The sequence below is a fragment of the Lolium rigidum genome, chromosome 4, assembly GCF_022539505.1.
Source record: "Lolium rigidum isolate FL_2022 chromosome 4, APGP_CSIRO_Lrig_0.1, whole genome shotgun sequence".
Classification (NCBI taxonomy): Eukaryota; Viridiplantae; Streptophyta; class Magnoliopsida; order Poales; family Poaceae; genus Lolium; species Lolium rigidum.
The window spans coordinates 180,836,634-180,851,898 of NC_061511.1; the positions used below are offsets into that span (position 1 = coordinate 180,836,634).

General features: G+C 43.9%; 1 protein-coding gene, 1 long non-coding RNA gene and 1 pseudogene across 2 annotated transcripts; 1 reads left to right on the forward strand and 2 right to left on the reverse strand.

The window, feature by feature from the left end:
- Positions 1–204: 204 nt before the first annotated feature.
- Positions 205–4,378, forward strand: LOC124706492 (protein root UVB sensitive 6-like). Its single transcript, XM_047238156.1, has 13 exons — positions 205–561; positions 1,322–1,420; positions 1,504–1,617; positions 1,709–1,780; positions 1,871–1,981; positions 2,084–2,203; positions 2,322–2,423; positions 2,515–2,587; positions 3,007–3,087; positions 3,166–3,230; positions 3,340–3,441; positions 3,535–3,729; positions 3,869–4,378. Exons 1-13 carry the CDS (start codon positions 220–222, stop codon positions 3,935–3,937), a joined length of 1,545 nt encoding a protein of 514 aa, XP_047094112.1. The 5' UTR covers positions 205–219; the 3' UTR covers positions 3,938–4,378.
- Positions 4,379–5,113: 735 nt separating this feature from the next.
- Positions 5,114–6,680, reverse strand: LOC124647863 (annotated as a pseudogene).
- A 7,306-nt stretch (positions 6,681–13,986) lies between these two features.
- Positions 13,987–15,088, reverse strand: LOC124708486. The gene is made up of 3 exons (XR_007005155.1): positions 14,994–15,088; positions 14,526–14,623; positions 13,987–14,094 (listed from the first exon to the last, which is right to left on the reverse strand). It is a non-coding gene; the product is annotated as an uncharacterized LOC124708486 (long non-coding RNA).
- Positions 15,089–15,265: the final 177 nt, after the last annotated feature.

The window sequence follows — 15,265 nt, forward strand, 5'->3', positions numbered from 1 at the left end:
TTCACTCCGGGCCCGCACGTCAGCGAGATAGAAGAAAGTATGTAACGTAGCTGACTGGCAAGTCTCCCCCGCAATATTTTCCACGGCCAGGAGGCCGGCTCGGGTATAAAGCCTTTTCTCTCTCCCCGTGGCGAGATTGCCTGGCTGTATCGCGCACCACTCGCAAACCCATCTAAATCTCACCCCCCAGCCACCCACCCCCCACCACCACCGGGACGCATGGCTCCGGCGATGGGGCTCAAGCGGCCGGCGGCGGTGTCGGGGAGCGCCACGCAGACCATCACCCTCCCCGCGCCGGCCGTCAGGGACGCGGTGCGCGGCGCGCTGCGGGACGCCGAGGCATCGCCGCCCTCCTCCGCCAGGGCGCCGGCGCCGCCCGCCGCGGTCGACGGGGTCCTCTGCCTCGAGGAGGTGGACGGCAGGCGCTGGAGCTACGTCGTCGAGGGCTCCGCCTCCTCCGCGCAGCCCAAGCCCGGCAGGGTCAGCGCCAGGGCCAGGGCCGCGCCCGTCGGGGCCACCTTCAGGGCCGTGCCGCTCCAGTCCCCGCTGCCGCCCGCCGAGGTTGGTTTCCTAGCGCCTGCTTATGGCCTCTCCTGTGTTTGATTTGGCGATTGCCGTGCCCCATACGTGTGACCGTCGCTACATGCCTAGACCTAGATCCGATGCGGACGAAAAGAGGGGAACGCTTCTCTAGGTCTCCTCCTGCTGGTTTTTGGGGACAGTTTCGTTTCGTCGTGCCGGAATTGACTGCTACATACGCGGATTTGGTAGACTCGATGAGATGCGAATCCTGTTCAGGATTTGCTACGAATACTTTCCTAATGCTACTATGTTGGATCCTGAATTCTAGCCTCTGTGTTGCTATTATAGGTTGATTGATTCTGTCTCTTTTTGGCTGGTTGTTTAATTAGTTCAATTGGGATGTTATGCTGGTGGATATGGTGACGACTGGCTCTGTACTTGGTTCTTTTTGCGATTAACCTGATTCCGGTGTAATGCACAATTTTAATTTCATCCCGTCATCACTTTTGTCTCCATTTCGTTAGCTTCTGGTTATCCTACATTTGGTTGATTCCAGCCTATCTGCTCTAGGGCCTTTGCTCAGGGGTAAACTTGCAATTCAGACAAAGTGACGCTCATGTCTCTTGTAAGCTAGGAGTAGTAATTGCTTGTTAGATGGTGCTGAACTCCTTGAGATTTTTTGTTTTGTTTTAATTGCTGCAGCTATTGTTCATCATGGCTTTTGAGGTCTTGTTGACTGACCATAACTAAGCATGGCGAACTACAATACTGATGCGCTATGTAAACTATGATATCGCAGGAAATTATGAACTTCATAAGGTCATATGTTGTGCCCGAAGGTTTTCCAGATAGCGTCACTCCTTCATATGTTCCATACATGACATGGAGAGCACTGAAGGTATGTTGTACAGACTTACGTTCAGTTGCATCGCGATACTGGATTTGAATATACCTAGTTTAATCTTGCTTTCCTCGTTTCAGCATTTCTTTGGTGGAGCAATGAGCGTATTTACAACAAGAGCCTTGTTAAACTCTGTGGGAGTCTCACAAAGCAGGGCTACATCTGGTGCGGTGGCTATTAACTGGATACTCAAGGTAAAATGTTCTTTCCATTGTTGGTGTCGTTATCCTGTGCTATCAGTAATTGATTATTGGCTGACGGTTTTATCGTTTTCTGTTACTACAGGATGGTGCTGGGCGTGTCGGAAAAATGCTTTTTGCACGTCAAGGGAAGAAATTTGACTGTGACCTCAAGCAGGTGCAATATTTGACACCAAATGGTTTGCAGAGGTTCTGCATTTGTTTTGTTCTGTTTCAGTAGACTCATCGAAATCAAAATTTACTACAGCTCCGCTTTTCTGGAGATCTCATGATGGAACTGGGAGCTGGGATAGAGTTAGCAACTGCAGCATTCCCTCAACTTTTCCTGCCGTTGGCTTGCATGGCAAATGTTGTCAAGGTTTGACCTTGTGCTTTACTGCAATAATTTATGGCAGTGATACAACCTATTATTCCATTACTTGCAAATGTGCTGATATAATGATTTTTCTTTTCTTTTCAGAATGTTGCTGCTGTTACATCTACCTCAACCCGCACACCAATCTACAAGGCATATGCGAAAGGAGAAAATATTGGAGATGTTACTGCTAAAGGAGAAAGTGTTGGGAACATCGCTGATCTGGTAACCATTTATGTTCTACATTTAGTGCTCCTGTTTTTATATTTGCACCATGCTGACTGAACTACTAAATATACATATGCTAGTTATCTGATTTTTATTTATTACCTCTTTTGTGAAGTTGGGTACCGGTATGAGCATTCTCATCTCCAAGAGGAATCCATCATTGGTGGCTTCATTTGCAGTCTTGTCCTGTGGATACCTCCTTAGTTCATATCAAGAGGTTTGCTTCTTATTTTTGTTTGCTTCTGTTATGGTCAAATATTTCTGATAAACTTATCCGCTAATACGTGAAATATTGTTTCTGTTACCAGGTAAGGTCTGTTGTGCTGAACACGCTAAATACGGCAAGATTCACTGTGGCAGTGGATTCCTTCGTAAAGACTGGTAAGTGAGCATTGTTTGTTAGAAACTCTCCTAGTCAGATGTTTTCATGATTTGTCGAAGAAAAGAGCACATCACAGTTTTCCTCAAATATAGTGCAAGCATCACACCAAATCAATCTTTGGTAACATCATGTTTTGGATAGTGGGTATAATTTTGAGAAAAGCCAAATATATTCGAATATATTTCATTAGTACATGAAGTGAATATTTTTAATTTCTACTTGGTAGACTTACAAGTGTGGAGTTTCTTAATAATACACTATAATGCTTGTATCTTAATTTCTACTGAGTAGACTTTTTAGTGTGGAGTTTCTTAATAATACACTATAATGATTCTATGTAATGCATAGTTATTCTTAGAATCCATGAAAGATATGGAGTATCAGTCTAATATTTGAGTCTCTGATTTTCCCAATGCAGGGCATGTTCCGTCATTGAAGGAAGGAAACTCAGAGGAGACAGTATTTAATCCACCTTGGAGACATCAACCTGTTGCGATAGGTTTGCAACTATGATCATGTTTACTTGGCGGCGAATTTTGACTGTGTGACCTTTTAATGACCTGTTTCGGTTTCATAGGTTCAAGATTTGGGGAGGCATTTCAAGAACCTGCTTCATTCGTTGCTACGAGGCCTTTGTTTGAGGTACAATCTTTTTCACTCTATTGGGACTGTTGTCCTCCATCATGGTGTTTCTGTTCCCTTTAGTTTTATCAAAGATTAGTATATAAAGTTGTGATGCGTACGATTACAGGATGAGAGGTACATTGTTACATATAACCCTACAAAGGACAGGGTTTATGCTTTGCTCAAGGACCAAGCAAGGCAAGATGACGTTCTCAAAGCTGCCTTCCATGTAAGCAGTGATTGTTAACTACTTTCATAATATTACATTGGTTAGGGTTTGTTGCAACTATTTAACCCTCTTCAAATGTGTTTTGGTTTACAGGCACATGTCTTGCTGCATTTTATTACTGCATCACATGCTAATCTGAAAGCACGGAAGCGCTTGAACTCCGACCAAGGGTCACACCAGTATGTAAACCCAAACCCTCTGAACATGGACTTTCTACCACACATTGAAGAATCTTGCAAGATTGTTACATCGTCGTATGGAATATTCAAGAGGAAAGCAAGAGAACAGGTGACGTAACTGCCTTCTCTATCAACATTATTCCTCCGATGTGCTCTGGTTATTCTACTAATGATCAAATAGCCTGATCAAAACCATCGGCTAATGTAATGTTATCCGACCTAACAACTCTAATTTTTCGGTTTTACAGGGATGGATAATGTCGGAGTCGCTGCTTAATCCTGGCAAAGCTCGACTGTGTGGAGTAGTACCACAATGATGTAAGTGTCATTTGTGATGACCAACGGGATGAGATAGTTCATTTCATACATTGGAGTCTGGGCCTATGCGAGTTGGCAAGTTCTAGCTGAAATCAACCTCTTTCCGTTCAAGTCGGTCAGACTAGAAGGAATAGTACTCGGCTTGGTACCATCTCAAGTTGTCAACTCTCAGAGGGCTTGGCTGACTCGTGGAAGGACCAGTGAGGGAACCTGTAACTAACTGAAAAAACTGACTAACAAGTTGTATATGCGTCTGGTGTATAAGGGAGACAGATATCCGACCTATTTGTAGCCGGTCTAGGTGTCCGTCTGTTGAGTTCTTGTATCGAGTATGACTAGTTTGTTTCCCAGTAACTTTGCGGTGCTGTGGTTTCTCATCGTTTTGTGACTCCGGTTGCTGTAAATGCGGGATTTACCTAAAGAAGAGCTCTGTTTGATTATCGCTTCTCGTCTTTTTGATCTTCCCTTCACTAATCGGGGTTTACATTTCCATCCCTTGTGATTGGACCTCGGTTACACCCTGTTATGTATCCTAAGAAACAAATCCCAGTATTAGCTTATCCTACGGTGCTAGTCATTCCTGCTGCAAAGAGCACCGGAAATCATCTAATGTACCATAATCATGATATTTTTTACCTACCAATAGCTAAATAGTCGTGCTTTGCCCAATAAGTTAGATAATGCTTGTGCATTGCCAATGTTTGTCTCTTCCCTGAGTTGATTGAATGCTTGTGTTATCATGGTGCTGGAAATGTGCATCAATCTAATGAACTAACCAAAAGACTACGATACACAGATCTACAAAATTGTACTACTACGATAATTGCAATAATTAATGGCAACTTTAGTCCGTAGGTAACATAGAGAGTGATCGGACCATCATAAACTTAGATCTTCACAACAGTAAAGATTAATATTATAGTGATGTACATCCATTATGAACTACTCCTTTTTACCCAAGCTCATACTAGTTACCAAAGCTTTTTGCCAATATATAGGGCAACAGTCAACAGAGCTAGTCCCAAGTCCCAATTGCACGGCCAGTCGATGGATCTACTTGTTTCTTTTGCTCGCTCATTCAACGGCGCACGCCCAGACTAATGTACTCCGTATTAGTATTACAGAACGGAGTGATATGTGAATACTACTTGCACCTTACGACCATAGGAGGCAAACTACTCCGTTTTTCTGATATACACGGTTGGATTTCTGCATACATAGAAGCTCAGGCACCGTATAACCAGCTCCGTGGTTTCGTCTAGCACCTCGACCCCGAGTTCCTCCCTGACATGGCCGTCCATGATCTCCCGCGGCCGGTGCCGTCCACTCTGCACAGCCGTGCCGAAGCAGAACGCGAGGCTTGGTGTCATCCTGTACACTGTCCGTCCGGGCAGAACCCAGAGAACGCCTTCCTCCCGGTGAGGAACTCCAGCAGCACCACCGCGAAGCTGTACACGTCGCTCTTGCAGGTCAGCTGTACACGTTCCCTGGCCAAGCGTCGTCACCTGGTGACCTGGGCTTCCTCCGACGGGCGCGAGCCTTGGCGCGGCGAAGTCGGACACCTTGTCCGTGTGAGCTCGCCGTACGTCGAGCAGGATGTTTGCCGACTTGACGTCGCCTTGCAGGATCGGCGGTGAGGCGGATGAGTGCATGTACGCCAGCGCGTGTGCGCCGACTCCGGGGCGATGCGAAGGCGCTGACCCGGCGGCATGGGCGCCTTGCCCTTGCCGTCGCAGCCGTGGATATATGTAGCGGTGGAGGCTGCCGTTGGCCATTGGGGACGTACTCGTAGACCAGCATGGGCACGTCGACCTCGAGGCAGCATCCCTTCACGACGTTCCTGTGGTTGATCTGCGACTGCGAGAGTATCAGGATTTCTCCTTGAGCTGGACTTCTTGATGGCAACGGTGGAGCCGTCGGCGAGGACGCCACCGCAGACAACGCCGTTGCCTCCTCGGCCGAGGGCCCGCGCCTCGTCGAAGCTGCCGGTGACCCTCCTGATCTCTTCCTCGGAAAAGATCTTGAATTCCACGCCGGAGCTGGCCAGGGAACCCAATTGCTGTTCAAGGAGGAGGCCACCGTTCTGCTCGAAGAACCTCTACTTTGCTCTGAGCTTTGCTCCTTGGGTGCGCGCAGAAGCACATCAGGATCTGAGGATCACCAGGAACATGCTTACGCACCTGAACACAGGCACAAAAAAATGGATTGCATCTTAGAAACTAATTTATCACTACTCCGTACTGCTACTATATATAATTTTCTTGTACATACCTGTGACGGCCTTCAACACTAATGATAATCTGTCCTCTTGGTGACAACCATCCAGTTCCACTCTATCCCTTGGGAGATAGCTGCCTGGCTTGTTGATACAAATCGTTGTGCGCGCATTCGTCCACATCTTCCGTTTGAGCACGATATGTAAGAATCGACAGAGAGTAAGCGATTGATGTGCCATAATAAGTCAATAATAACTGAGATGACAGAGGTGATCGATGAAACATTTTTTTAGGGGTGCGCTTGTACCTTTGCAGCCGCTGGTGCAGTTGCAGATGTACCCCGGACCGTTGGTCGAGTCGAGGCAGACGCTCCGCTTGCTCCGGCACGCGCAAGCGGTGGCGCAGGAGCTCCCGGCGCCCGGCGGCCCTGCCTGATAATAAGCCCAGTCCAACACGACGGGCACCGTGAAGCGCCCGTTCCCTTGAAGTGGGAACCAACGTACCAAAACCTCCACGCGTCCACCATGAACACGTAGGCTGTTATACCGTGATCCAAACCGATGAGTGGAGCGGCGAGACCCGTCGCCTCCTTGGACCGAGTGAAACGGAATGATGAGACAGTTTCTGTTGGGGTCCGTGGGTGGTCAAAGACGATGACCCGTGGACGACGTACATGAGGTATGCAAACACCTATGTATGGAGATTTAATGATGGATGTGCAGTTTATTCCTCCAAGTGATAATACCGGATGCAGTAGCGGCGCTGCTGAGATCGAGCTGGCCATCACCAAAGCCCCTAACACTAGCACATTAAAGTTGAGGGACGGCCACCATGTGTCCGACCAAGGATATTGGCTTGCGGTCATTGATATCAACGAACAAGTGGAGGGATTGCTGGTTGTGACATCGATGGATCCTAAGTTCTTACAAACTACGACCATCACCAATGAGTTTCAATCTGTTTCGCGTCTAGCAGAGGCAAGTTTGCATGTTGGACAGAGTTTCATAGACAAGAACTCTACTGACCAGGCAATAAAGGGGCATGCATTGGCCATTTCTCGCCGGCATAGAGTGAAACAGTTTGATCGAATCCAGTTAAAAGTCATATGCATCAATTTGAACCAAGGTTGCAAGGGAAGAGTGGTCGCTCGCAAGAGCTCTGGTGTATGTTAGCCCTGGCGTATCTCAAAAGTGAACATAGCTGCGAGCAAACGGGGGCTCCTACAAATCACTACAATGTCACCACTAATGTGCCACATGTCATGTCAACAGCGGTGGAAGAAATGTCAATGTTGGTATAAAGGCGCTGAGAAAACCTACCGAAGATCGGATTGGCTTCAAAGTCAGCTACAACAAGGCTAGGCATGCCAAGGAGAAATTTTTCAATAAATTGTATGGCACCTATGAGCAGACTTATTAATATGCCCCAAAATGCTTCATCATATAGCGGTAGCTAACAAGGAGACTCACAGTGTTCATAATTAAAATCGTCGGACACCCAAGGGAGGAAAACAAAGTTATCTTTTACCATTTATTATGGGCATTTGCCATGACCGTACATGCATTGCAGTACTACCGTCCAACATTATCAACTGATGATACCTTTCTCACTCGAAAGTATAAGGGCACACTCATGGTGGCGATCATAACATAAGCAAATAATCAGCTCCTTCCTATTGCTTATGCACTGGTCGAGGGCGAGAACAAAGATAGATGGTTCTGATTCTTGAGCTGCTTGAAGCTTGAACTCGTGAAAAATCTTCCCGATGTTTGCATCAATTCTGATCGCAACACGGTACTGTTGAGCACTCTAGACATAATAAAGCAGTCTACGGACCCTAACTGGGTGGCCCTATATAGAGATGAGGTGGTGCATGAGGTATTTGGCTGTAATTTTTTACACAAAATTTTAAGAACAAAGATTGGTTCAAGCTATTCAAGCGGATGTGCATGCATAACACTCGTGTGAAGATGAATGCAATTGGACGGGAAAAATGGAGATATCGAGCGTGCTGCCTTGCCGACGAGAGAAAACTGAAGGGATCGTACGACTGCAAAATCTGTCCTTGTGGATAACCGAGAATTTCCCTGATTATACAAGTGGGCACAGCCTGATTACACTATGCTCCCTACGAGCCCTCCATATCACATCCCTGATAATGAAACTTGCAACCAGACTTTGATATACTTTGCAGGCAGTCCAGGTCATCAATGCATAAGTTGAAATGAAGAAGCCATGGTATCAAAAGGTGCAACCACATTTGGATGAGAAAGAAAAAAAAAATCCACAGTCATGGTTTTAGTCTAGAGGACACACTCAGAAATAAAAGACAAGTCAATGTATGAACCAAGTTTGTGAAAGCCCACCATAGAGGAGAAATAAAGCGTACCATCACCCTCAGCCCCACCATGTGTTAGTGCACTTGCAACAAGCCAAAGGTGTTGTGCTACCCGTGTAGTCATGTCCTCACAGCGGATGTAGATCATAATATCAGCTTCGGGAACTACATATCTTCTTACTTTAACACATACAATCTATTCAACACCACAAGCGGTGAGTTTTAGGCATGGGGTAGTGATCAACTCTATAGGTACCTTTAACCGGAAAAAAACCCCAATAGGTTTCGGACCTGACGTTGATGGGAACCGCGAAGGTACAGTGTTCCTCTTGGAAAAATAGAACGACCTAGACCATAGCAAGTCGGGAGAACTACGTCGGTGTCGGGTTTGCATGTGCCTGGGTCACCCGCGAAGGGAATGCACGTACCGCAACAAAAACAACCTTGCATATGTAATTTTACCTCGAGATGTACTCTAATAAATTTGTGCTCGTGATGATTAGGTTTATCTGTAATTGGGATGTACTATAATAAATTTCTAATCGTGGTAATTTGATTTATATGTTCACGAGATGTATTGTAATAAATTTGTACTAGTGTTATACTGTAAGAAATTGTTCTTGTTATTCCATGTTTTATTTGTGTTGTAATAAAATGTTCAGCTGTACAAATATTGCAGTGAACTAACTATAATAAACTATGATTATGTGTACAAGTTATGACGTCGCTTGTGCCAGACCTTTTACAGGGTCGTGGGATGTCGGGCACTGTTTCCACCCGTGGTTACATCATCACACCCACTTGAACCCTCCTCCGATCTTTAGGCTCAAACCATCAAGAACCGATGGTTCGTTTACAATATGTTTGAGGAGCACCTTAGGTCTTACGGACTTCTTGCATATTCTAAGAATACATCTAGCAAGGATAAGTTCATGTTAGACGCCTCTTGTCTGACAACCCTTGTTGATTGTTGGAGACCTAAGATACACACCTTTCACTTATGTTGTGGGGAGCCGGCGTCTACCATTAAAGTGTGTCATTGATCACTGCTCTGCCAATTAGTGGTAACCCATTGGTCCCTGAATCATATTCTAATATTTGGTTGCACGAAGCGTCAGGCCGGCTAAGCATGGAAATGCGCGAGTCCACCTGCATTGGGGGATGTCCTAGGAGTGTCCCTCTAAACTGGTTAATGCTCAGTTTTTGTGAGTTACCAGCCGATGCGGATCAAGATACAGGTAAGAAGAATCTCTTTGTGTCTCTTTGGTATAATGTCCCCTTCGTCTCCCCAGTTCATTAAGATTGTCAAGACGATAGTATATGCCCATTTACCTCCCAACCTCATATACAAGTTAATTTGGTTATACTATGATTTCTCATATCTACAGGGGATGTGTGATGGCATAAAGAAAAGAAAAATACTACTAAGGGACACATAATTGTTGTGGTCTATGAGTTTCTCCAGTTATGGTCGTGGGAGTACCTACCAGTTAGATGTCCCTAAATAGTCAACACAATTCACCCATATAATAACAAATAGAAGTGCATGGCCCTCTAACTATGGGAAGTCGGTGGATACATGTTAGCAAACATTGTCCCACAAATGTGGTACACGGTTGCTACCCTGAACACCACAAGTAGTTCGAGCTTCTATTGGAGTACATCAGTTCGAGCTTTTTAACTGATGTAATCCTACATAATCTCAAACTGCTTGTGGTGTTCAGGGTAGCAACCGTGTACCATATTTGTGGAAACACGTTTGCTAACATGTATTCACCAACTTCCCATAGTTACAAGGCCATATTGTTCATGTATATTGTTGTATGGGTGAATTGTGTTGACTATTTGGGGACATACAACTGGGAGGTACTCCCATGACGATAACTGGAGAAACGCGTAGCATACACAAAGTATATTGCCCTTAGTAGTATTTTTTTCTATTCTTGGTGGCATCACACAACCCATGTAGGTATGAGTTATGATCGATCATAGCGGAACCGAAGTTGTATATGGGGTTGGAAGGTAAGGGGCATCTACTATATATCTGCTCGACAACGTTAGTGAGACTGGGGAGAACAACGAACCGTGTGACTAAAGGAACATTATACCGAAGAGATAGAACAGATACACAAAGATATGCATCTTCACAGTCTAATGATCTGCATAAGTTTGTAACTCACAAAAATTGAGTATTATCCACTTTAGAGGGACACCCCTAGAACACCCTCCAATGTGGGTGGAATCAAGATTTCCATGCCTACTCAATCTGACACTTTGTGTTGACAAATACAAGAATATGTTTTAGGGACCAATGGCTTACCACTGATTGGTAGAGAATTGATCAATGATACATCTTTAAGGGTAGGCGCCAACAACTCCCCACAACATAAGTGAAAGGTGTGTGTTTCAGGTCTACAACAATCAATAATAGGGTTTGTAAGATGAGAGGGGTCTAACATGGACTAACTTGTCCTTGCTAGATGTAATTTTAGAATAAGCAAGAGGTCCGTAAACCCTAGGGTGTTCCTCAAAAATATCGTAAACAAACCTCGATTCTTGATAGTTTGAAGCGTGAAGGTCGGACTGGGGTTCAAGTGGGTGTGAGGGTCTAACGAGAGGTGGCAACGGTGCCTAACATCCCACGACCATGTAAAAGGTATGACACGTGCGACATCATAACCCGTACACACATAATCATAGCTTACTGTAGTTAGTTCACTTTAATATTTGTACAACCGGCCATTTTATTACAACACAAATAAATCATGGCATCACGAGAATAACTTATTACAATACATCACTAGTACAAATGTATTAACATACAACTCGTGAAAACATAAACCTAATCATCACGAGTACAAACTTATTATTGTACATCCCGAGTACAGATAAACCTAATCGTCACGAGTACAAATTTATTACGGTACATCCCGAGTAATAGGTACATCATTTAGGGTGGTTTTTTGCTACAGTACCAACACTCCCTTTACAGGTGAACGGGGCACATGCAAATCTAATACCAGTTTGGTTCTCCCGACTAGCTATGATCCATGTCATTTCTATGATCCCGAGACGAACACCTTCTCTTTGCGGTTCTCATCAACGTGTGGCCTGCAACCTATTGGGTTATTTTTTCGGCTAGAGATACCTATAGAGTTGATTAATTTCCCATGTTCAGAACTCACCGCTCTAGGTGTTGAATAGATTGTGCGTGTTTAAGTAAGGAGATGTGTAGCCTCAACGCTAATGTTATAATCCACAACCACCCTGAGGACATGACTACACGGGTATCACAAAAGCTCTGTCTTGTTACAAGTGCACTCACACGTAGTGGGACCGAGGGTTACAGCCACTTTCTTTCTCCATTGTGGTGGGTTTTCATGAACTTGGCTCGTACATTGACTTTCCACGTATTTCTAAGTGCGTCCACTAAACTACAATCATAACTTTGGGATTTCTTCGCTTTCTCGCCCTGATATCATTGCATCAGTTCATACCATGGCCCGTCCATTGCAAATTGTGCATTGGCGACCTGGACTATGTCTACAAATTATGTGAGAGTCCGGTTCTAAGTTCCATTAATTAGGGATGTGATAGAGATGGATCACACACCTTTAAGAACTCCATTGTACTCATATGACATGTTGTTGATCATTTTATCGTAGCCAGCCCTAGTGTTATGTGTTGCTTCCCACTTGTATAAATGAGGGAAATTCCCGATTATCTACTAGGAAAATTTTATAGCCATTCTACGATCCCTCATGTCATCTCTCACTGGCAAGCCAACACGCTTAATATATCCGTTGATTCTTGTCAAAATTGCATTAATCTTCGCATCAGTGTCTACATGTACATCCTATTAAATAGTTTGAACAAATCCTTGTTCTTAAACTTTGTGTAAAGTTTTGCGGCCAAATGCCTCATGCATCACATTGTCTCTCTAGATAGGCCAACCCCAATCAGGGTTCGTCGACTGCTTGATAATGTCGAGCACGCTCAATGATACCATGTTACGATAAGAGATGATGCAAACATCGGGACGATTTTTTATGACTCCAAGCTTCAAGCATCTCAAAAACCACAACAAACTATCTTTAGTCTCTCCCTTGACCAGGGCATATGCAATAGAAGTTGTTGATTATTTGCGTCTACTGCGGCTGCCAGTAGGAGTGTGCCCTACTACTTTCAAGTGAGAAAGGTATTTTTAATTGATAATTTTGGACGATAGTACTAGTATGCTTGTATAGTTAGGGCAAATTTCCAAAATAAACGATCAAAGATAATTTTGTTTTCCTCACTTGGGTGTAGACGCTTTCATGAGCAACAATGAGTGCCCTTGTTAGCTACGGCTATCTTATTGAGCATTCTGGGGGCACAATCATAAGACTTGTCAGATGCGCCATTGTCGCTCCTAGCATTGTAGCCGACTTTGAAGCCAATTAGATTTTAGGTAGATTTTTTCCACCACCACCCCTAACATGACACGTGACACATGTTTAGCGGTGGCATACCCTAGGCTAATTCATGCCTCTTTATTTTCTGGTAAGCGGAGTCCTTGTCTAGGAAACTCTACCCAACCTGTAGACTTGCCTCTGCTAGGCCCGAAACAGGGAAAAATTCATTGATGATCATAGTCTGTAAAAACTCAGGGTCCATCGGTGCCACAACCTCCCTTTTACAAGGACCAACACCTTGTTCGTCCGAGGATGATGAAGAAGAAGAATGACCGTCATCGTCATAATCTAGCGCCTACGGCAATCCCTCCACGTGTTTGTTGATATCAACGACTGCAAAACAATATCCTGGGTCGGACACATGGTGGCCGCCCATCAGCTCTAATGGGTCATCGTAAGGGCTTCAGTGATGGCTAGCTCGACCTAAGCAGCGCCGCTACTGCATCCGACATCATCACTATCACAAATAAACTACACATACACCATCGGCTCTCTATACAAAGCAACACCAGGTGTGCTTGCAAACTCCATGTACTTCGTCCACCAGTTATCACCTTTGACCTCCCGCAAACCCCAACGAGAAATTGTCTCATCATTCCCTCCTACGCAGACAATGGCCTTAACGGTCATTTTTTTCCTCGCATCCCAGGACAGAACTTCGCTCGGATGCATTTTTGACTTCCAAAAAACCTACATTGACCATGCCTTTGAGTACAACTTTCATAGAGTCGCATTTGAAAACATCGACGCCAGAAACATCGTCGTGCACGACTTCCCCGTAAAACACTAACAAATTTCCCACCGTACCTACCGCACAACCGGATTTACAGTAACAAAATTAGTAACAACGTATTTTAATTGTATTTATTTTTTAATTATCCTTTTACTATTTTTATAGTAGAATTAATATTTTATTTATAATTTAAAAATAATAGTACCATAATAACAAATTTTATACAATACGATATTAACAAACTATACAATAACTTAAAAATAGTAGCATCAGTCAAAGAAATTCTAACGATAAATATCACACGACATCATTTATACCTCAACTTGACGATGGGTGTCCTTCCAAAAATAATTTGTGCGTCATGATATCTCCAAATAATACCCATCAGCATCAACACACCGTCAAGAGAGTCCACCTATTATCACGTGAACATAAATATTAGCCAAGGAAATTATTTTCTGCAGACAAATTTATAAACATTGAACTTTCATGTATGTACAATATCTAAAAATACTTGTTATGAAGATAATCTTGCTCTAAACCTTCCTAAACTTTAACCAAAATTACTAATTGAAACTTAATGACAACATTAACAATTTCGTGCATGTGAGAAAAAAACTAGCACAACTGCACAAAGCTAACATTGATCTACACCATCTTCAACTACATTTTTTTTTAATACAAATCCGATATTAAGAAAATATATAACAATTCAGAAAAATAGTAGCATCACTCTAAAAAAATCTAACAAGAATAGCAACATCATTCACAACAGTACATGATTATTGTTTAAAAATAGCATTCATACGTCAAATATTTGCAAAGATTACACAACTTCATTTATACCTCGACTTGTTTCTTCCAAAAATAATTTACGGGTCAAGATATTTCCAAATAATTCCCATCAGCATCAACATATCACCATGACCATCAAGAGAGTCCACCTATTATCACGTGAACATAAATATTAGCCACTGAAATGATTTCTGCTAACAAATTTATAAACATAGAACTTGCATGTATGTACAATATCTACGAATACTTGCTGTGAAGGCAGTCCCGCTCTAAACCTTCCTAAACTTTAACCAAAATTACTAACTACAGTTTTTAATAACATTCGTGCATGTGACAAAAACTACCACTTCTGCATGGAGCTAACATTGATCTACAACATCTTCAGGTGCGACATATGTCGACCGGAAATATTTGTAAAATTTCTGCAACGGAACACTGCATAGCTAATTACTAGCTAAAAAGACAAACTAATTTACACCGTTCGTGCCAAAACAGATCCATGCGTTGCGTTGCTCGTACCTTGATGTTCTTCCTCCGTGTTCTTGGTGAATAGCAGAGACGAGAGAAAGAAAGGCAACGCGAGAGAGAGTGAATGAAAGAGAGCTGTCGGCGAGAGAGCGCAGGAATCAGCAGATATAAAGACCTCCCGCGCGGCGCATGCCACCAACCGACAGGTCGCGTCGGCCTGAAAATCAGCGAAGTTAAGCGTGGGAATCAGCAAAGTTAAGCGTGGGAATCAGCGCCCTGCAGAGCTGTCGGGCGGCAGGCTCATGCCGCCACAGCCGGTGGCG